The 22,938-nt window shown below is 40.5% G+C and overlaps 1 protein-coding gene across 6 annotated transcripts in view; it reads left to right on the top strand.

The window, feature by feature from the left end:
* Positions 1-22,938, top strand: part of nlgn3a (neuroligin 3a) — a 292,218-nt gene that overhangs the window by 132,965 nt on the left and 136,315 nt on the right. For 3 of the 6 annotated variants that reach the window (XM_043704765.1, XM_043704764.1, XM_043704769.1), the window contains 2 exons: positions 1,012-1,071; positions 5,587-5,736. In XM_043704765.1, coding sequence (XP_043560700.1) covers positions 1,012-1,071; positions 5,587-5,736 — 210 coding nt within the window. The remainder of the gene's footprint in view (positions 1-1,011; positions 1,072-5,586; positions 5,737-22,938) is intronic. The other 3 variants (XM_043704767.1, XM_043704766.1, XM_043704768.1) reach the window with 1 other exon arrangement.

The following is a 22,938-nucleotide window of genomic DNA, read 5'->3' as shown; positions in this document are numbered from 1 at the left end:
GCAGAGGATTCATGCTGGAATTGCCTTAGTGCATTGCTGAGTTTTTCACTAAATTAGGCACCTAAAGAAATGGTGCATGTCCAGAAGCAGAAGGCAAGCTTAGACGTATTGCCAAACATACATTGATATACCTTGGAGCACAACACAGACGTAGTAATATCATTCTGCAGTCTGTAGTTTCCAAGCTATATGTTCCACATCAGCCAGAACATGTTTCAAGCTCTTGGCAAAGCATCATGTTGTGAGAATTAAAAACAGAATAAGTACTGTCCAAATCCATATCAACTGGAGACACTGTCTCAGCAAATTGTTTAACCAGTGGAAATGGTCAGTTGATAGATGCAGCCAGATGTTAACATGTAATTTAGTTACTTTTGCAAGCAGAGAAAGGATTTGTAACTTCCATTCAATTGCAGAACTCATCCATATGAACTTCTTTTAGTGCAATTTCAGTAATGGTATTCTGACATATGTGATTATCTAAATGGACTGTGTTATCAGAGTTTGGAAATCAACTATGGGGGAATGGAGAGTAATTTTAAGTTTCACCTGATGTGAGCCAAACTATGTTAATAACATAAACTGGTGCTGTCAATGCTGAGACCTGTGCTTTACACATATTTTCAACTTGATGAGATTTTCATGATCGGAGCAGAAAATGTAGTGTCTTTGTTGTTAAGTCGAAGTTAGCAGGTTATTGTCATACTTTGCTGGATAGTCTGTTGAAAAGCAGTTGTGTAAAAGTCTGATAAATAACGGTCAAGGATTGACCCCTTCGTTCTCACTGGTCAATAGTCAGGCTTGTCTCACAATGAAGTATTCTTCGAAAAAAATGAATTATATCAGACTGTGTTTTGATATTTCACATTTTGTTGGGATTGTGGGTTGACTAAGTAAATATTTCAGATTCAGTGCTTCTAGAATTGTCTTTGAGGGGATACTATTCTCAGTCGTCATATTTTTAAATTATCTTGTTTCCTTTCACCTTGTCTTTCCTCATTTCGATTCTAGGGGCCAATGCAAAGAAACAGGGCGATGATCTAGCCGATAATGATGGCGATGAAGATGAAGGTATTTTACGGTGCTCGAAATTGGTGCATGAATGCAGAACAGAATTTACGATTATTTATTTTTTAAGTTTCCTTTCTGGGGGGAATTTTTGACCAAACAATATGTTTATGTTTCCTGAAAGTTTTTTCTTGATTCTTCAGGACATTTTTAATGCACAGATCTCTTTACAAAATGGAACAATTACAATTTATTTTATGTGACTGGAATGAAATCTTCATCATTTGGAAATATAAAGCAGCTTTGAACAAGATTCAATCTCATAGTTGCCCCATAGTTTGACTGCCCAGAGATTTGTGGGCACATTCCTCTCACCTACACCTATCTGGATCTTTCATTATCTGTAAAACTGGTTTTGACCTGTCAAACTGTTTACCCCAACTTGGCTTTAAATGCATTTTGATTCTCTTTAAAAACATCTCCCTCAGGCCTTATAGAACTGTCTAATCTCAAGACCAATACCCACTTAGAATTTAGTCGATAAATGGTCTTTGCAATTCTGTGAAGCAGGAGGCATGGTAAAACAGCACCCTAGTCCTGAACCATAGGTTCCTCTTGTGTTGCCTGTATAGCTGAGATTGGAACCTAATTGAACATAAACTTTAGCTCTAATTCAGACAAGTATCAAATGTTGCTCTATTTTGGGGTTTTTATCTGTTTGTCGAAATTTATAATCTCATCAAACTCAAAGTGCCTGCAAAATTTGTGGTACTGAAAATAGTGAAATTCTAAGTGAATTAATTACATTATCATGCCACGTCTGCTTGGACAGAGTGCAATTAAAAGATTCATTGCCAATAAATCTTATACAAGGACATCAGAAGACTTTTTCTACAACTTAAAGTAATGGCTAAATGTTCAGTTGAACTTTACACATTGAAGTGTTGGTTGAGATCTAAGATCATCCAGTTTTTACCAGTGGGGGAGTTTGTGTCCGTGGAATAGTACAAAGGCCTAATAAACAACACCACAATGCTGAATTTATTTATTTCATGACTTGGAGGCTAATTACAATGTGATTCCAACTCCCATTCCTCCTGCCCCGATGTGAGTTACAAAAGTAATGGTATGCTGCTTGCTCTCATTTGATTGGTGGGATTAATAGGTGCATGTTGCCCAACGCTGTGTGCTGTACTTTAGAATGAGTGCAACAACGAGACAAATACTGATGGTTTCTTGCATTGAACGTTGGGAACTTTGTGTGAGCTTTGTGGGTTTCTGCATCGCCTACCCATGAGAGATTAGTAATGAAATACAGGTACAGAGCAAAATATGTCAAGCATGTTTTAAATGTTTCATATTCTGGTTGAGTGAAAAATCTCGAGCAGGATTTACTGGCTGAAAAGAATAATCAAATATGAAACAAGAAAGGCAGTTGTTGCAGGCAGTACAACTCAATGCTCTGTGGACAGTTGAAGCAAAGAACATGATGGGGCAAAGAAAGAGACAGACAGTTATCATTCCATATTGTCTATGGTAGGAAGGTCCCCAATGAGATTGCATGTGTAAATGTAAATATTTGAACTATATCTCACTCGTAATCCATGCTTGAATAATGATGGCATGAATCATGTCGCACTTGTTTTCATGTATTCCAGGTGTGCTTTGTATTTATGGTGATGTGACATCAGTCTTCCTCAGTGTCCAGCAGATGAAGGGGGAAGAGAACTGTTAAGGCACAATGCTAAACTGGACCCTGGCAGTAATTTTCATCTTACCATTCTGATGGTAAATTGGGAGCGTAGATCACCTATCTGATTTACCATCAAAGCATTAAAAGTGGAAATTACCCCCTTGTGCCCAATCTTAGAATGAGCTAATGCATTGCGAATTGGGTGTTGGAGAAAACACTGCAGAATACTTGAATTCTGCAAAGGGATTACACAATATATCATATGACTGTAAATCTGGAATCCGCGCAATAACAGCCAGCCTTTATTTTCGAGCTGGTGTGTGAAAATTCACAGACAGGTTGCTTAATGCTATCATTAAGATGCACAAAATGTAGGCATGTATGTGTAACAGACGTAGGTTGTGCTTAGCTAAGTAGAAATCTCAGCAGTTATTTGTCAAATAGAGGTAATTTGTTCAGTTTAGAATCATCATTTTATCACTCCATAATAAACTACTGATATCTATTTGGTGAATTACTCCCAAGATTTCTATTTGACTTCATACTGCTTTAACATGAATTTATCTGAACTGATCTCTACTTGCCAATTTGACTGGTCAGTCATGATAGAATACATAATTTACAAGAGTTGGTTATGTCAATTTTATGCTTCTTTATTTAAATTATGTATAATGTCTCAATTGAAAAATATTTACAATCCTGGAAAATATTTCTGCATGTAGAATATCATAGCAAGATGCGTCAGGGTATGTTGGATGCCACTGATATTAAAAGTTTCCTTCATCATCATAGGGAAAGTTAAGAAATTTTCAAAAATTCAGTGGCATCTTCATTGATGATTATAAAGTCCAACTCAAGATGATTCCGGGTTTGCTTAAGCTTCAATTCACAATCTAAAGAGCCCAGCTCTTCTGTAGTCTTGTCAGAAAGATAAGGAGGTGGGTTTTGAGAGGACAGTATGTGAAACAACATGTTTCCCAGGTAGGTAACAGCCTGTGAATGACAAAAGAGGCAGCCAATAATGGAATTCCATTTCTTCTCCCTCATCCATTGTGTTCAATAGTAGCTGCTGTCTGTTACTTTATATCTATGACAGTTACTGGGCCCCTAACTCCTCCTTGTACACACCCTTTTTGTGTTTTGTGTATTTGCACATTGGTGTTAAATGTCTGTTATGTGTGAAAAAAAACATGAAAGTGTGCTGCAGATATATGCCAGTGCCAGGTATCAGTAGTAGTGGGCTGATGGTGCACAGCATTTCCAGTGTATGCTTTACAGAACTTAAGTCAAGCATAATTTGCTTTTGTCCCTCCCATGATTAATGACATCCATGTTGCCCATATGTGAGTTGAAAATACATACTTACATCAGTTTACTGCCCCACCAAAAGCAATATTTCTTCCCAGTTCCTTTACCCAATCCCTTAACTCTCAAATCCATTGTTCACATCCTGTACAAAACGTGTCAGCAGCTAAAACATGATTTCATCATCGGAAACCTGTGTCCACCCTCTTTTTCTTTTCCACAATGTATGCCCATCTTAAGTTTGCAGGCTGCAGTCCATTGCCCCAGCACCACATTGAAACTTTGTTGAAATGTTGTTTCTGCATGCTGCGTCCAGACAGAGTACATTGGGAGACTATTTCATGTCAGGAACATCTATGAACTTTGAACCTTGCATACTGTTCAGGAAAGGGGATTTTGGAGTGCTGAGACACATCTGCTCAGAAATTCAGAATAGAATCAGGAAATTCTGATTTCTTGACACTGAAGATTAGCAAAACTGATTATTAATGTCTGGAACTCATTCTTGGAGATTGATTATTCTATTTTTAAAGTCTTCAAAATCCTGAATTAGATTCCAGTATAACACCTGGCAGGGGATCTTGACCTTTTCCATTTGAATTTGTCTTTTTCCTCGACACTATGTTGGAGTTACACCTAACTTGTTAATAATTTTTTTTTGTATTTGCTGCCTGTGCTTTAAAATGCCTTCCCTACAAAACTAGAAACAATGTGGATTATTGTCAGGAGTCAGCAAATTATTGAGTACAGTTTAGTCATGTATTTGCTAAAGAAAGTAGTATCAGTTTGCGTTCCCCATTACATTTTGAATAATAAATGTTGGCTGTGTCATCATTTTCAAAAAGGGTTGAGGTGTCTGGCATGAGGTGTTGGTAAATATGGTGCACACTTTTCACAACTGAAATCAAGATGATATAATGTTTCTCGATCAATGTTTTCGGGTGGACTGGGGTGGTCATAACCTGGTTTATGAAATTTATGAACCAAGAAACATCCCGTGATGACTAACAGCCATCATTGCCTTCATTTGATACTAAATTACCAAACTAATTGGGGACTGTTAGTGATAGAAACCCAACATGTACATTTCACCTCTTTTCAAACTATGGTGGTGATTTTGTCTTCATTTTTAAAAAAAAAGTGTTTGAAGCAAATAAATTCATGGCACCACTCTGGATTTTCCTATTGCACTTAATTCCTGGTATCTGCAGTGTGTCTGTTGGCAGATTTTCTTGTGCCTGATGAATGTGACATATTGTTTCTCAATGTACATCATGTGTTGATGCCCCCTTTGGCATTTTAATGCCTAGTGTTGGCAATATGTGCATGCCCATTGATTACCAGGTGTCAATGCCCTGATATATGTGTCCACCAACTGTGGTGTATTGATACCTGGTTCATGCAGTATTTTAATTTGTTTGTTGATGCTTGGTGATTGGAGTGTGTGACTGGTAAATGGTGCCTTTTATTTGAAGTCTGTATGTGTTAGATAAGTCATTGTGGTTCTGGCCAATATTGCCTTCATTATCGCTACTTGAGCGAGGTGTCACTTGGTTGTCCTCCTGTTTCTTCTGTTGCAGATATCCGTGATAGTGGGCCTAAGCCAGTCATGGTGTACATTCATGGAGGCTCTTACATGGAGGGGACGGGAAATATGATTGATGGCAGCATATTGGCAAGCTATGGCAATGTTATTGTAATCACACTCAACTACCGTGTTGGTGTTCTGGGTAAGAAACAGCAAACTTTGTGAGTTTTGTTCTCTGATGTTTAATTAGATTGTGTGGTGACATGACTGATACATTATCTGAAGTCTCCAAACCTCTAATGTAATGTCTGGCATGAGGTAATAAACTGTTCGTTCCTTCATGAATTATACTTCTGCCAAACTGGTTAGTGAATTGTTGCGAATCTGAAGTATTAATGTTTACATTTCTTTAATCTTTAATCTGGGTAACTGGGTGACATATCTTGGAATACTTTCACTTCATTTTTGGGATCTGGGTTCAAGTGTAGCCCAGCAATGTGATTAAGATGTTAAATGGTTTTGGATAATTCCTATTGGATTTTGTCAAAGCAAATGGAAAGATATTTTTGGATGGGTAGTAAGAGAGTGTGACAAGCTGCTGAGTGTCAGCTTATTAAAAATAATTGAGAATCTAGATATTTGGTACAATTTTAATGCAACAATGGGGGCGTGTGGAATCATACTGCAATGTGTTGTGAATCTTTTCATCATTGTGATAGATTTGCAATGGCTCTTTAACTCAGCCATAATGTTAACATATTACTTCCAGGTCCCAATCAATCACAGAGTGTAAGAATGATAACAGTCCATACATTATCAAAAGAACCATCTCTAAACAAAGAGATCCTGACATGGCTGAAGTTTCACCAACCATACAAATGGCAAGAAAATTTCAGAAGGCCCAAGCTCCTCTAAGGGAAGAGATGTGTGACTTTAAGGTGCCAATCGCTACAATCTGACATACCTACATTTCCTTGCACAGCAGTCTTCATAGCAACACACTTGTGTCTCCAATCATTTATCTTTTTTGAGATACTCCTCAAATTCCCATCAGAACAGCCAACATCAACATTTAATGACATTGACATCTCACTGCTATGCGTGACAGTTACCTACCCCAATCAATGCGATTTGCCCCCTCTCAACACAATCAATACTTTACACTCAAAATTCTACTTTCTCTCTCTTAAAGAGAATTCACACAAGGGGATGTGAGGGACATTTGTAGTAGGTGTGGCCTACCAGTAATGACCAAAACAGTGAATAAGCTTAGATTGCTATATGCTGAAAAATCAGTAGAAAATAGTTTTTTTTCTAATCATCTCAAAATTTGCAGTCTTTTCCAGACCACAATACTGTTGCTAACCTTTCTTCGAAAGCTCTCGTATGCGTTGTGCAATACTGGCTAACTTGTTAAAAATATTTTTCTCTTACTTGAATCACTATACCTGAGAAGTGTCATGTACACACTACACTGCTAGAAATGCATTCATGGCCCTTGTCTTCCTTTAGTCCACCATGGTGCCTTGTTCTTGGATATTGTATCCTAAAAATGTAATCATCATTCTCAATAATTGCCTTTTCACATTTAGTATAAGGATTATATTCTGCAAATTGTACATTTAATTCTGTAACCCTGCATTTCCCATGGCTAACCCATTTAATCTACAAATCCCTGAACATAATAGACAATTACCTTGGCCAATCCACCTAACTTGCATATCTTTGGATGGTAGGAGGAAACCCGAGCATCCAGAAGAAACCTACACAGACACGGGGAGAATCTGTAAACTGCATGCAGTGACCCTGAGGGTCCCTGGCACAGTGCTAACCACTGAGCCACTGTGAGAAAGTGAGGACTGCAGGTACTCGAGATCAGAGCTGAAAAATGTGTTGCTGGAAAAGCGCAGCAGGTCAGGCAGAATCCAAGGAGCAGGAGAATCGACGTTTTGGGCATAAACCCTTCTTCCTGAAGAAGGGCTTATGCCCGACTGAGCCACTGTGCCATCCTAATGCATCCTAAATGTTGCTTTATCATGATTTACATGAGTCTCGTTTTACCACAGAGTCCACAATGAATGAGGTCTTGAGGATATAGGAAACAGAAGTAGAAGGCGATTATTTGGTTTGTTAGGCCTGCTCCACCATTCATTCCAATCCTGTTAATCTTTAGTTTCAACTCTGAGAATTACCTGAGGGACTAAAAGTCTGTCTATCTCAACATTAAATAATTTCAACTAAGAGGCTGTAACATTAAACAATAACCTGCAATGAAACTTTGAACTTCCAGACACACTGGTGCTCAGACATGATAACAAAGCTGACTGTATTTGAGTTGTTTCCTTCTCCAAGCTTCTCCAGGGGACCAGCATGTGGCTGAGGAGAAAGAATTTCGTGCTGTTACTGGTGTTGTTCCTGGTGCTGGTTTTTTTTGCTGCTTCTCTTGTTTCTGATTAGAGGGCCAAGGTAGAGCTCCATGTTTGCCCCCATGTGGCAGTGAAAGTTAACAACTAGGAAGTAGATAACGTATATCATGTTCCAGTTGGCTGAATAGAATTCCAGAAATCACCTGTTAAGCTATGAAATCTGACTCTGATCAAATGTTGTAAGCACAAGATCTTTGCAGTATCTCAACACAGTAACTATGCAGTTTTTCACTCTTACAGACCTCCAAACCTGTCAGTTTCAATTAACAATGGCTCCCTGCAGTGTTCTTATTTTGTATGATCCAGGAGCATTCCAAACAACTCAGGAAACCCATTTGCTGATTGGTAAAAGCGGAAATACTGGATTTGCTTCATTGTTAATTGACTGTATTAGCCTCACTTACCCAACAGCATCACGGAGATTTCTCACTCAACAATTCCAGGTAAATTTGCAGCTGGAGAGTATCAAATCTGAGTCCCAAACCAACGCCACTTTCTGGGGCTAAAATCCTCCTCTCTCTTATATCCCAAAATGTTCAGAATGGCTCATTTACCACTAATTAATGATAGAATCTGCTGTTGCAAAATTAGGGTCTCCTTGTGATCTGAACTAGATATAATGACTTCTGACAGCCTTGTGCACTTCTCCAGCCTTTTCAAAAACATACTGACAAATGCTTGATGAGATGATACAAAATATTAAATTGCATTATTTCTTACATAACAAGTGAACATAATAGAATAACAGTCAAAGCAAATAACACTTGGCTCAATCTCTCTTCCTAAGCATAAAAGAACTGCCATTGTCTAACTGAGCTTTTTTTGACATTGGTTTACTTTCAGATTGTTTTCATGCGCAATTAACCAATCATGTGCATATTTTCTAACTGTCTTCTAACAAGGCCTCAAAAATGCACTTCCAATGTGCAAATCATTTTCCATTTACTTAGTGGAGAGTTAAGACATAGTCAATAATCCAAAATTCTAGTGTGCGCATAGCTGAAGTGCCGTGCCAACCATGAGTTAAGGTAATGGAAGAGTCAGGAAGTGTTCCATTTTGAGTTTCTGATTAGTCTGCAAAGATCTCTGTGCCTGGCTGCGACACTCTCCCAGAAGTGGGCTTGAAGATGGGAGTGACACACAAAATTATTTAGGCTTGACAGAGCATGGCACCTGTGTTAGAGATAGATACTGAATGCATTGGACCATTTTAGATCTGTAGGTTGGGACACACGCAATTGCTTTTAAAAGAGAACCTCATAATGATTTTAAGCCATTTCTGTATGTTGTCATAGAATCGTAGAATCCCTACAGTGTGGAAACAGGCAATTTGGCCCAATAAGTCCACACCAACCCTCCAAAGAGTAACTCACCCAGACCCATTCCCCCACCCTATGCACTATACTCTATATTTCCCCTGACTAATGCACCAAACCTACACATCCTTGAACACTATGGAAAATGATCAGAGATATAACTATCAGCATAATTTGTTCTTTACCGGGCTATTTCAAAAGCAAATCATCTATTTTCCCAGAGAAATGAAGAACATGTGAACAACGTTGTGGCATTGCCTCTTCAATACTGTCGTCATTGAAATGGGTGCTCCACTGCCCCAGTCAACTGAAATCTGCTTGAAATCTATCTGAAAATAATATTTCAGGGTACTGCTGGGAAGCTGCAGGGACTTGAATAAAGTAGAGAGTGCTGAATATTAGATAATATCAGAGTTGACAGGACTACGGTTGCTACATGACAAATTCAGGCATTCTTGACAGTGAGATTTATACATCTGTGTTAAATTACACTAGTGAGAATAATGAGTTCTGTGTAGCAGCTTGTCAGCAGACAGACTGCATAAAGACACATTGGAAAATGTAACACTTCAAACAGGTGCACACACACTTCAGTCATTCATTAGATTAGAACAGGCAAATAGCTTCAGTGAGGGAGTGTGGGAGTCATTTGCACAACACAGAATTTGGGATATGTTTCTACTCAACAGTAAAGCTTTCCAAAAATAAGCAGCAGTGCTCTGCTAGAAGTGCTGTAAGAAAGTAAATTTGCAACTGTGTGTGAAGATGGAAATGAGTGTTGAGTTGCAGTTAACTTCTCCTTTTGTCAGCTGATAATCCCTGTCTCTGACACAGGAGGAGTAAAGGAAGATGGTGGTGTACAGAATGTTTGACTGAAAGGAAAAAAATTTCCCCTCTCCCCGGGGATGTCAAGCAATTTGATTCTTTATCGCTTTACAATGAGTTGGAAGATTGTGAGAATTGGTCATTCCAAGTCTTGATGTCACAGTTGACCCTGAGCTGAATTTCAAAGTTTCATGTCAGCAAGACTGCCGATTTCCATTTCCATAACTGTTGCCCGATTCATGTGTTCCCACTGGGAATAGTACTTGTGGAAAAGGGAAGGTGATAAGAAACTACTGTGAAGCCAGCTTTATATATTTTACAATCAGAACAGCCTTGCTCTATCAATGACGTAGCCTGTATCTGTGTGCTTCATGGAGTGTACTCACACTACTGACAGGGTTTGAACATGTAGATTTGGCTGAATGTGAAGATAAGGGCTGAACAGGGGTCAGAACTAGATGTTGATTTTGAGTCCCAGATTGTGAGCGTGGAGACAGGACATTTTGCAGCTGTGCAACTACAACTCAAGAAAAGTGTCCTAGAACTTTGGATTTTCCTTCCAGGATGACTGAGCTTCCTGGAAGTCAGGCAGAGCAACCCAAACATGAGTGCAGACTGCCCAGAAGGCTTGCCTTGCTGTGCTGGTACTGTTTAAAATTGATCAAAAATGAATCATTCTGCAGTCACCTCTCCTTGCACCCCCCTCCACAATACATATTTCCATTCATGCTAATACATACCATCGTAAGCCCCCACTCAACTCCTTCGTGGTCTCCCATGCTTTCCAAGATAGCCTGTGCTCCATACCCACACCTAACACCCCTCCTAATCTCCATACCAGCATGTGTCCAATACCCATACCTCATATTATCCCTGTCACCACCAATGTCAACATAGGTCTCATACTTGCCATGCTTGTCTTCCCCCCTTACCCATTCCATGTAAACCTTCATATTTCCATGGCAAAGAGGGCAATCTTTGCCCACCACCCAAAGCATTTTGTCCTTCCTTTCCCATTCCAATCCATCGAGTATTCATGGCAGACTTCAGTAACAATATTAACATAAAGTGATTTGTCTATTGATGATGCTAGTAATCAAAAAAAGTAAATTCAAAAAATTGAAATTCCTTTCATTAATCTCTTTTGAAAACACTTGAGTACTTGATCCCTTAAGAAAACAACATTTCTATTCTATAAACACTTGGAACTGTCAAACAAATTGCTCAATTAATAGACATCCCATTATGAAAAAGATAGGTTGACAAAGCAGTCATGTTGCACAAAGTCTACAGTGATGGCTCTCAGGCAAATGTCACCAGGCACATTGATCTGGCTGAACATAACTTTATCCTCTTGCATCTTTATCACCATAACACCCTGATTATCTCAACAGGCTTAAGCACAGTCATGTCTAACTTTACCAATGGGCACTTTACTCAAAGGGGCACACTATCTCTCCTAAAGGGATCTTTACTTCTTCAGAAAGCTGCCTTATCTTCCCTCAAAGGTGTTCGAGATTAGATCCAAAAGAGTCCCTGATTTCTTCAAAGGTGTAACTTGGCTACCCAAAATACATATCGACCTTGGTCTCTCCTGCTTTGGACTCATCAGGTTCCACACTGCAGGCATGTAAAAGTCGGATTGGCATGGAGGTAGTTGATCATTTAAATGACTAACTGCCTCCATGAGCTATGCATATGCCTGATCTCTGTCATGGCAAAAATTCATGCCCGAATCTGTGGCACCTGAGAAATAAATTGAAGGTTAGATTTGGTGTGATGATCAGTGGGATCTGTTGATGGACAGGAAATGGAGCGAGTTTTGGGATTTAGTTTGTCTTGTTCTTTCTAAAAGTTTATGGTCACATTGGGTGGAGAAGACAACAAAAATATATAGTCTGGAATAGAACATAGAGCACAGAACAATACAGCGCAGAACAGGCCCTTCGGTCCTCGATGTTGCGCCGACTTGTGAACTGTTCTCAGCTCGTCCCCCTACACCATCCCAAAATCATCCATGTGCTTATCTAAGGATTGTATCAATCTCCGTAATGTGGCTGAGTTGACTACATTAGCAGGTAGGGCATTCCATGCCCTTACCACTCTGCGTAAAGAACTTGCCTCTGACATTGTCTTAAATCTATCACCCCTCAATTTGTAGTTATGCCCCCTCGTACACGCTGACGCCATCATCCTAGGAAAAAGACTTTCACTGTCTACCCTATCTAATCCTCTGATCATCTTGCATGTCTCTATCAAATCCTCTCTTAGCCTTCTTCTTGACAATGAGAAAAGAGCCAAGTCTCTCAGCCTTTCCTCATAAGACCTTCCCTCCAGACCAGGCAACATCCTGGTAAATCTCCTCTGCACCTTTTCCAATGCTTCCACATCCTTCCCAAAATATGGGGACCAGAACTGTACACAATATTCCAAGTGTGGCTGCACCAGCGTTTTGTATAGTTGCAGCATGATATTGCGGCTCCGGAACTCAATCCCTTCACCAGTAAAACCTAACACACCGTATGCCTTCTTAACAGCACTATCCACCTGGGTGGCAACTTTCAGAGATCTGTGTACATGGACTCCAAGATCCCTCTGCACATTCACACTACCAAGAATCTTTCCATCAACCCAGTACTCTGCCTTCCTGTTATTCTTCCCAAAGTGCATCACCTCACATTTAGCTGCATTGAACCCCATTTGCCACCTCTCACCCCAATTCTGCAGTTTATCCAAGTCCCCCTGCAACCTGTAACATTCTTCCAAACTGTCCACTACTCCACCGACTTTAGTGTTGTCTTCAAATTTACTAATCCATCCACCTATGCCTGCGTCTAAGTCATTTATAAAAATGACAAGCACCAGTGGTCCCAAACCAGATCCTTGTGGCACACCACTAGTAATCGGACTCCAGGCTGAATATTTTCCATCAACCACCACTTGCTGCCTTCTTTCAGAAAGCCAGTTTCTAATCCAAACTGCTAAATCACCCTCAATTCCATGCCTCTGCATTTTCTCCAACAGTCTATCATGTGGAACCTTATCAAAGGCTTTACTGAAGTCCATGTATATCACTTCAACTGCACTACCCTCATCTACATGCTTGGTCACCTTCTCAAAAAACTCAATGAGGTTTGTGAGACACGACCTGCCCTTAACGAAACCATGTTGACTATCTGAAATCAAATTGTTGCTTGCAAGATGATTATAAATCTTATCTCTTATAATCCTTTCCAAAACCTTTCCTACAACAGAAGTAAGGCTCACTGGTCTATAATTACTTGGGTCATCTCTACTCAGTAGAGATTGCAGAGTACTGAATGTTGAACAAGGGCACAACATTTGCAATCGTCCAGTCCTCTGGTACCAAGCCTGTAGACAATGACGACTCAAATATCAAAGCCAAAGGCTCTGCTATCTCCTCTCTAGTTTCCCAGAGAATCCTCTGATAAATTCCATCCGGCCCAAGGGACTTGTCTACTTTCACTCCTTCTAGAATTGATAACACCTGTTCGTAACTAACCTCGATCCTTTCTAGTCTAATATCTCGTACCTCATTCTTCTCCTCTACAACGTTCTCCTTTTCCTGAGTGAAAACCAATGAGAAATGTTCGTTTAGCATCTCTCCGATCTAAGCAGGGTCCACACTCAACTTCCCACTTCTGTCTTTGACTGGCCCTATTCCTACCCTAATCATCCTTTTATTCCTCACATATCTATAGAAAGCTTTAAGGTTCTCCTTTATTCTATTTGCTAAAGACTGCTTGTGTCCTCTCTTTGCTCTTCTTAACTCTCTCTTTAAATCCTTCTTAGCTGATCTGTAACTCTCCATTTCCTCATCTGAACCATCTTGCCTCATCAACACATAAGCCTCCTTCTTCTTCTTAACAAGAGATGCAATTGCTGTAGTAAACCACGGTTCTCTTACCTTATCACTTCCTCCCTGCCTGACAGGGACATACCTATCAAGGACACGCAATATCTGTTCCTTAAACCAACTCCACATTTCCATTGTCTGCATCCCCTGCACTTTGCTACCTCATTCTATGCATCCTAAGTCTTGCCTAATCGCATTATAATTGTCCTTGCCCCATCAATAACTCTTGACCTGTGGCATGTACCTATCCCTTTCCACCGCTCAACTAAACGTAACTGGATTATGGGCACTCTCTCTAAAGTGCTCACATACAACTAAATCAAACACCTGGCCTGGTTCATTACCAAGCACCAGATCGAGTGTGGCCTCCCCTCTTGTCAGCACTTTGACATACTGTGTTAGGAAACCCTCCTGTACACATTGGACAAAACTGATCCATCTGATGTACTGGAGTTATAGCATTTCAATGTTGGGGAAGTTAAAGACCCCATAATGGCCACCCTGCTCCTTTCACTCCTACCCAGAATAATTTTGCTAATCCTCTCTTCCACCTCCCTGGAACTCTGCAGAGGCCTATAAAAATCTCCAAGCAGTGTGACCTCTCCTCTCCTGTTTCTAACCTCAGCCCACACTACCTCAGTAGACAAGTCCTCATCAAAAGTTCTTTCAGCCACCATTATACTATCCTTGACTAACAAGGCCACGCCTCCCCCTCTTTTACCATCTTGCGTGTTCTTATTGAAAGATCTAAACCCTGGAACCTGCAACACCCATTCCTCACCCTGCTCTATCCATGTCTCCGAAATGGCCACAACATTGAAGTCCCAGGTACCTATCCATGCTGCAAGCTCACCTACCTTATTTCGGATACTTCTGGCGTTGAAGTAGACACACTTCAAATCAGTTTTCTGTCTGCCAGCACATTCCTGTGACCCTGAAATCCTATCCCTGTCCTTCCTACTCTCTTCCTCCTGTGCACTGCAACTACACCTCCGGTTCCCATCACCCTGCTGAGCTAGTTTAATCCCACACTAATAGCACCAGCTAATTTCCCAAACAGGATATTAGTACCCCTCTGGTTCAAGTGAAGACTGTCCTGTTTGTACAAGTCCCACTTTCCCCAGAATGAACCCCAATTATCCAAGAACCTGAAACCCTCTCTCCTGCACCATCCTTGCAGCCACGTGTTCAGCTGATACCTCTCCCTATTCCTTGCCTCGCTATCACGTGGCACGGGTCACAAACCAGAGATAACAACTCTGTTTGTTCTCGCTCTCAGCTTCCACCCTAGCTGCCTGAAATCCTGCCTTACATCCCTATCCCTCTTTCTACCTAAGTTGTTGGTATCTACATGGATAATGACTTGAGGCTGGTCACCCTCTCCCTTCAGGGCCCCAAAGATACGATCCGAGACATCACGGACCCTGGCACCTGGGAGGCAACACACTAACTGCGAGTCTTGTTCACTCCCAACAAACTTTCTATCTGAGCCTCTAACTATTGAGTCCCCAATGATTAACACTCTCCTCCTTTCCCTCCTTCCCTTCTGTGCAACAGGGACAGCCTCTGGGCCCCACTGCATACACCTGGTAAGTCGTCCTCCTCAACAGTATCTAAAATGGTATACATGATTTTCAGAGGAACGACCACAGGGGATCCCTCCACTGACTGTTTTTCCCCCCTTCGAACAGTCACCCAGCTTTGTTCGTGCCTAATACAAAGCCATCTGGAATGATGCTTTGATTTTTTAACTTTGAGTCACATATCTAATACAAATTAAAATTAAATGGATGAATAGTCAAAGTTTACAGCAAATAAACATTAAATAAATAGAACACAGACATGTTATGAAATCATAGAATAGCTCTCTTTTTAAGATACTGAACACAATATTTATTTGAACTAAGAATGAAACCATGTGTGGGTGGATTTAGGTAAGGAGGGTTATTTTTGTAAATAAATAGGATTAATAGCTTTTCTTTGGAGTTTGTGTCTTAAGCACTAATGAACAGAAACTTAGCACAAATCTTCTTGGACAAGTCAGTATCAATTCAGCGCTTCTGGCAATTGGAGTGAATGTTTAAGGACACAATATATGTTGTTCTCTTTTCATTTCCCCGGGGAGGAAGTAATGGCTTGTTTGTTTACCCACACGGAGATTTGAACAGTCATAGCTTGCTCTGCTGACCTGGAGAGCCCTGAATTAATCCTGTCATCACAGAGAGGCAACTCTGATACATGGGTTAGCAACATAAAAAAAGTGCAAACACTGCAAACCTAAAAGATAAAGATTTCTTTTTAATTCTTTCACTTCATTTTCACCTGTATGTGGAAAAGGAGATTAAAATACTTTGCTGCTTAAAGTTTAACTGAGGCCCTGGATAACTAATTGGATGGCAAGCTTGATTCTGATTTCAGGCTTTTGGTGCTCACACAGAAAATGGATTGCACAGATACTACAATGTTTTGTAAATCAAAGCCTTCACACTAATTTCTGGCTAAAGAACACATTCTGAATAGACTGCCAAAATACAGTAATTGTGATTCCATCTTGAAATTCCTAAGAACTGTGTTACTACATAATGCTGAAATGTTTGGTTTTGTAACTGATAGTGATATGTGAATGGAGGAGAGGGGAGGCACCCTTTCAAATGATATGTAACCTGTCCCCACAGTCACAATTCAGCACCTTCCATAAACTCAGATTTGTCTGCTTGAATGTAGGTTAAATCCAGTCCCATTAGCATCCAGCAGAGTAGCACAATGGAGTCTGGCTCTGCTGTTTGTGACTTAAGTCTTGTGATATTTACTGATGTGACTGTTAATGTACTGTTGCAGATACTTGCTATTGATCTTAGATTATTAAATGGTAAACAATATTAGCATATTCATACACAAATACTGTTATACAGTGAACTTTTAACATAATAATGTCCCTGGGTTCTTCAGTAGAGGATTATAAAACAAAAATATGACATTTTGAATCCCATAAGGAGATATTAGGTCAGATGATCAGAAGCTTGATCAAATAAGATTAGGTTTTGAGAATTATCTTACAGAAGGAAAGCAAGTTAAAGAAGCAGACAATTTAGGGAATGTATTACAGAATTTAGAGCCCAGGGCTTGGTGCATGATCATCAGTGATGAAGCAACTAAAACTGGAGATACTCAAGAGAGTGGAATTATAAGAGTGCATGCAACTAAGTTGTGAAAAAAGGTCACTAGACCTGAAACATTACCTCTGTTTCTCTCCCCACAGATGCTGCCAGACCTACTGAGTTTCTCCAGCAATTTCTGTTTCTTTATTTCACATTTCCAGCATCTGCAGTTTTTTATTTTACTTTACATGTATCGAGAGTTTTGGATTTACAAAGGAGAAAGACCATAGAGAAATTTGAACACAAAGTGAGAACTTTTAAATCAAAATATTGCTTGCCTACAATTCAGTGTCTGTAAACAAGCATGGGATTTTAGGTGAATGGATCTTGATGCAAGTTAAAACATGGGCTTCAGAGGTTTGGATGACTTCAAATTTATGAATCCAAGAATATGGCAGACCAGCCAAGAATGGTTGGAATAGTCGAGTCTGGAGATAAAAAAAACATGAATGAGTATTTCAGCAGCAGAATAGCTGAGGTAGATGATACTGCTGCGGTGAAAGTTGGCAGCCTTAGTAATGGTATGAATGTGAGATAAGCTCACCTTAGAATCAAGCACTACACCAAATTGTGAACAGAATGGCCAGTCTCAAACTGTTGCCAGAGAGAGAGAGATAAACTTGATGTTTAAGAGATGTTGGTTAGAGTTGGAAACAAAAACCATAGCCTCCATTTCCCTAATGTTAAATTGAAGATAAATTTCTTCTGCTGGTCTAGATGTAGAGTTAACACTTTGAAAATTTGGCAACAGTGGAGGACCCAAAAGAAGTGATAGTGAGATATAGCTGGGTGTCATTAGCATTTATATGAAAACTAACATTGTAACTTTTCTATGATTTTACTTAGAGGCACCACGTAGATTCGATTAGAATCATAGAATCTGTACAGTGTGGAAGCAGGACAGTCGGCCAATCAGGTCCACACCGACCCTCCCAAGAGTATTCCACCCAGACCCACCACCCCCCCATCCTGTCCCTGTAACCCTGCGATTCCCATGGCTAATTCACATAGCCTGCACATCCCTGGACACTATGGGCAATTTAGCATGGCCAGTCCACCTACCCTGCGCATCTTTGGACTGTGGGAGGATATTGGAGGAAACCCACGCAGATACGAGGAGAATATGCAAACTCCATACAGTACCCAAGGCTAGAGGTCCCTGGTGCTGTTGGGCAGCAGTGCTAACCACGGAGATAAGTGCCAAAAATAGGTCCTTAGGAAATATCACCAGTAGAAGGAATGAAGCAGGATTAGAAATCTTGATTCTTTGTTATGATTGTACAGATTGAACTCAAACCGAGTAAGATAATTTTACGAGCTGGATGAGATATGGTTTACCCTTGAGATACTCAGAGAGCTTTGTGAGTTTGATTGGAGTTGTTTCTCTATCCAGGTAAGGATGGAAATTTGATTGTCAGATTTATTATACTGTTTCTGTATTACTATGTCACCACACTTGTGCAATGTTCATGTGTGATATACATACTATTTGTCTAAATGTACATTTGCAGTACCAGAATATTTTTGTAGGTTGCATTGCATAAGTAGCTAGGTCAGTTTTAATAAGAGAAAGTCAAACAGTCAAGGCAGGCAGAGACAAGGCAGAGAATGGGGGAGGGCTGACAAATTAAATTGCACTTATTTCAATGCAAGATGTCTGACAGGTAAGGCAGATGAACTCAGGGCATGGTTAGGAACATGGGACTGGGATATCATAGCTATTAGAGAAATGTGGCTTAGAGAAGGACTGGACTGACAGCTTAATGTTCCAGGGTATAGATGTTACAAAAAGGATAGAAAGGGGGTGCAAGAGATGAGGGGGATGGCATTTTTGGTTAGGGATTACATTATGGCCGTACTTTAGGGAGGATATTCCAGGGAGTATGTTCAGTGAAGTTATTTGAGTGGAACTGAGAAATAAAATAGGGATGATCATTTTATTGGGATTGTACTACAGGCCCCCATTAGTCAGCAGGAAATTGAGAAGCAAATTTGTGAGGAGATCTCAGTTATCTGTAAGAATAACAGGGTTATAATGGTAGGGGATTTTAACTTTCCAAACATTGTTTGGGACTGCCATAATATTTAAGTGTATGCAAGAAATTTTTCTTCTTCAGTGTATGGACGTACTACTAGAGAAGGAGCAAAACTTGACCTTCTCTTAGGAAATAAGGCAGGGCAAGTGACTGAGGTGTCAGTGGGAAGCACTTTGGTGCCAGTGATCATAATTTTATTAGTTTTAAAATAGTTATCGAAAAAGATAGTCCAGATCAAACGTTAAATTCTCAATTGGAGGAAGGCCAATTTTAATGGTATTAGCCAAGAACTTTAAAAAATTGTACACTGTAGGGGGTCAGGCATGTCCCCCCACCCCACCTTAAGTGGGACTATCTGTTCTTTCCAGTTTGGCAGTTAGACACGCCGTTGTTCTGTCATTCTCATATTCCAATCACTTAATCTGCATTATCAATACCCTTTCTTCCCCACCACTCAACCACCCCGATATAGCATAAATGTTTGTCCCCTCACACTTCACGGCAGTTCTGATGAAGAGTCATCTACACTTGAAACATTAGCTTGCTGACTCTCCATAGATGCTGTCTGCCCCCTATGATTTCCAGCACTTTTGTTTTCATTACAGATTGCGGCACCTGCAGTAATTTGCTCCTAACTTTCAAAAGTTGATTGGGACCAACTATTCACAGGTAAAAGGGTAGCTGAGAAGAGAGAGGCCTCCAAAAGTGAGATACCGAGAGTCCAGAGACAGTATGCTCCTGTTCGGCTGAAGGGTAAGATTGGTAGGTGCAGGGAATAATGGATGACTAGAGAAACTGAGGCTCTGGTCAAGAAAAAGGAGGCATATGTCAGGTATAGACAGCAAGGATCGAGTGAATCCCTCAAGGAGCACAAGAGCAGTAGGAGTTTACTCAAGAGGGAAATCAGGAGGGCAAAAAGGGCACATGAGATAGCTTTGACAATTCGTGTTAAGGAGAATCCAAAGCGATTCTACAGTACGTTAAGGACGTAAGAGTAACTAGGGAGAGAAAAGGCCTCCTTAAAGATCAACAAGGCTGTCTGTGTGGAATCACAGGAGTTGAATGAGATACTAGATGAGTATTTCACATCAGTATTTACTGTGGAGAATGATATGGAAACTGGAGAACTTGGGGAAATAAATAGTAATATCTTGAAAAGTGTCCATATTACAAAGGAGGAGATGCTGGAAGTCTTAAAGCACGTAAAGGTGAAAAATCCCTGAAAACTGCTCAGATGCACCTCAGAACTTTGTGGGAAGCTCGGGAAGTGACTGCTGGGCCCTTTGCTGAGGTATCTATATCATCGATAGTCGTGGGTGAGGTGCCGGAAAACTAGAGCTTGGCTAACGTGGTGCAATTATTTTGGAAAGGTGGTAGGGAAAAGCCAGGGAACGAGAGACCCGTAAGCCTGATGTCAGTGATGGGTAAGTTGTTGGAGGGGTTTCAATGGACAGGATTTTCATGTATTTAGAAAGGCAGGATTGATTAGGGATAGTGGGAAGACGACCTTCCCAAGGCTTTGTGGGAAATTGTGTCTCACTAATTTAATTGAGTTTATTTGAAGAAGTAATGAAGAAGATTGATGAAGGCAGAACGGTGAATGCTTTCTATATGGACTTCAGCAAGGTGTTCAATAAGGATCTGCATGGTAAAACTGATTAACAAGGTTAGATCACATGCAATACAGGGAGAGCTAGCCATTTGGATACAAAATTGAATCAAAGGTAGGAGACAGAAGGTGGTGGAGGATTGCTTTTTGGACTGGATGCCTGTGACCAATGGTGTGCTGCAAGCATCGGTGTTGGGTTCACTGCTTTTTATCATTTATATAAGCAATTTGGATGTGACAATAAGAGGTACAGTTAGTAAGTTTGCAGATGATACCAAAATTGGTGATGTGGTGGACAGTGAAGAAGGTTAACTTAAAGTACAACAGGACCTTGATCAGATGGGTCAATGGACCAAGGAGTGGCAGGTGGACCCTAATTTAGACAAATGTGAGGTGTTGCATTTTGGAAAGGCAAATCAGGACTGGATTCATACACATAATAGTAAGGTCCTGGGGAGTGGTGCTGAACAAGGAGACCTTCAGAGTTCCGTGAAAGTGGAGTTGCACGCAGGTAGGATAGTGAAGAAGACATTTGGTATGCTTTCAATTATTGGTCAGAGCATTGAGTGCAGGAGCTGGGAGGTCGTCTTGCAGCTGTTCAGGACATTGGTTAGGCCAGTTTTCCCTGCAAGTGGAAAGATGTTGTGAAACTTAAAATGGTTCAGAAAGATTTACAAGGATGTTGCCAGAGTTGGAGGGTTTGAGCTGTAGGGAGTGGTTGAATAGGCTAGGGCTATTTTCCCTGGAGTGTCGGAGGCTGAGGGGTGACCTTATAGAGGTTTACAAATTATGAGTCTTTTCCCTGGGGTGGGGAAGTCTAAAACCCATTGGGATGGGTTTAAAGTGAAAGAGGCAAGATTTAAAAGGGACCTAAGGGGCAATGTTTTCATGCAGCAGGTGGTGCATGTATGGAATAAGCTGCCAGAGAAGGTAGTGAAGGCTGGTACAATTACAACATTTAAAAAGCATTTGATGGACACAAGAGTAGGAAGGGCTTAGAGGAATATGGGCCAAATACTGGCAAGTGGAATAAAATCATTTTAGGATATCTTGGTCAGTATGGATGAGTTGGAGCGAAGTGATCTGTTTCTATGCTATACATCTCTATTACTGGATGTAGGTTTGCTTGCTGAGCTAAAAGGTTCATTTCCAGGCATTTTGTTACCTTACTAGGCAACATCTTCAGTGGACCTCAGGCAAAGCAATGCTGAAAATTCCAGCTTTCTATTTATATTTTTGGGTTTCTTTGAGTTGGTGATGTCATTTCCTGTGGTGAAGTCACTTCCTGTTCCTTTTCTCAGGGGGTGGTAAATGGGGTCTAACTCAATGTGTTTGTTGATAGAGTTCCAGTTGGAATGCCATGCTTCTAGGAATTCTCGTGTGTGTCTTTCTTTGGCTTGTCCTAGGATGGATGTATTTTCCCAGTCGAAGTAGTGTCCTTCCTCATCTGTATGTGAGGATACTAGTGAGAGAGGGTCATGTCTTTTTATGGCTAGTTGGTGTTCATATATCCTAGTGGCTAGTTTTCTGCCTGTTTGTTCAATGTAGTGTTTGTTACAGTCCTTGCATGGTATTTTGTAAATGACATTAATTTTGCTTGTTGTCTGTATAGGGTCTTTCAAGTTCATTAGTTACTGTTTTAGTGTGTTGGTGGGTTTGTGGGCTACCATGATGCCAAGGGGTCTGAGTTGTCTGGCAGTCATTTCCGAGAAGTCTTTGATTAGGGGAGAGTGGCTAGCGTTTCTGGATGTGTTTTGTCTGCTTGTTTGGGTTTGTTGCTTAGAAATCAGCGGACCGTGTTCAATGAGTACCCATTCTTTTTGAATACACGATATAGGTAATTTTCCTCTGTTCTGCGTAGTTCCTCTGTGCTGCAGTGTGTGTTGGCTCATTGAAATAATGTTCTGATGCAGCTTCGTTTGTGGGTGTTGGGATGACTACTTCTGTAGTTCAATATTTGGTCTGTATGTGTTGTTTTTCTGTAGACACTGGTTTGAAGTTCCCCATTGGCTGTAATAAACACTGCATTAGACAAACAGGCAGAAAACTAGCCACCAGGATACATGAACACCAACTAGCCACAAAAAGACATGACCCTCTCTCACTAGTATCCTAGTGGGACAATACATCCATCCTAGGACAAGCCAAACAAAGACA

The sequence above is a fragment of the Chiloscyllium plagiosum genome, chromosome 15, assembly GCF_004010195.1.
Source record: "Chiloscyllium plagiosum isolate BGI_BamShark_2017 chromosome 15, ASM401019v2, whole genome shotgun sequence".
In the NCBI taxonomy this organism is placed as follows: Eukaryota; Metazoa; Chordata; class Chondrichthyes; order Orectolobiformes; family Hemiscylliidae; genus Chiloscyllium; species Chiloscyllium plagiosum.
Note: the sequence above shows the minus strand (reverse complement) of the source record. Positions and strands in the feature narration are given on the sequence as shown.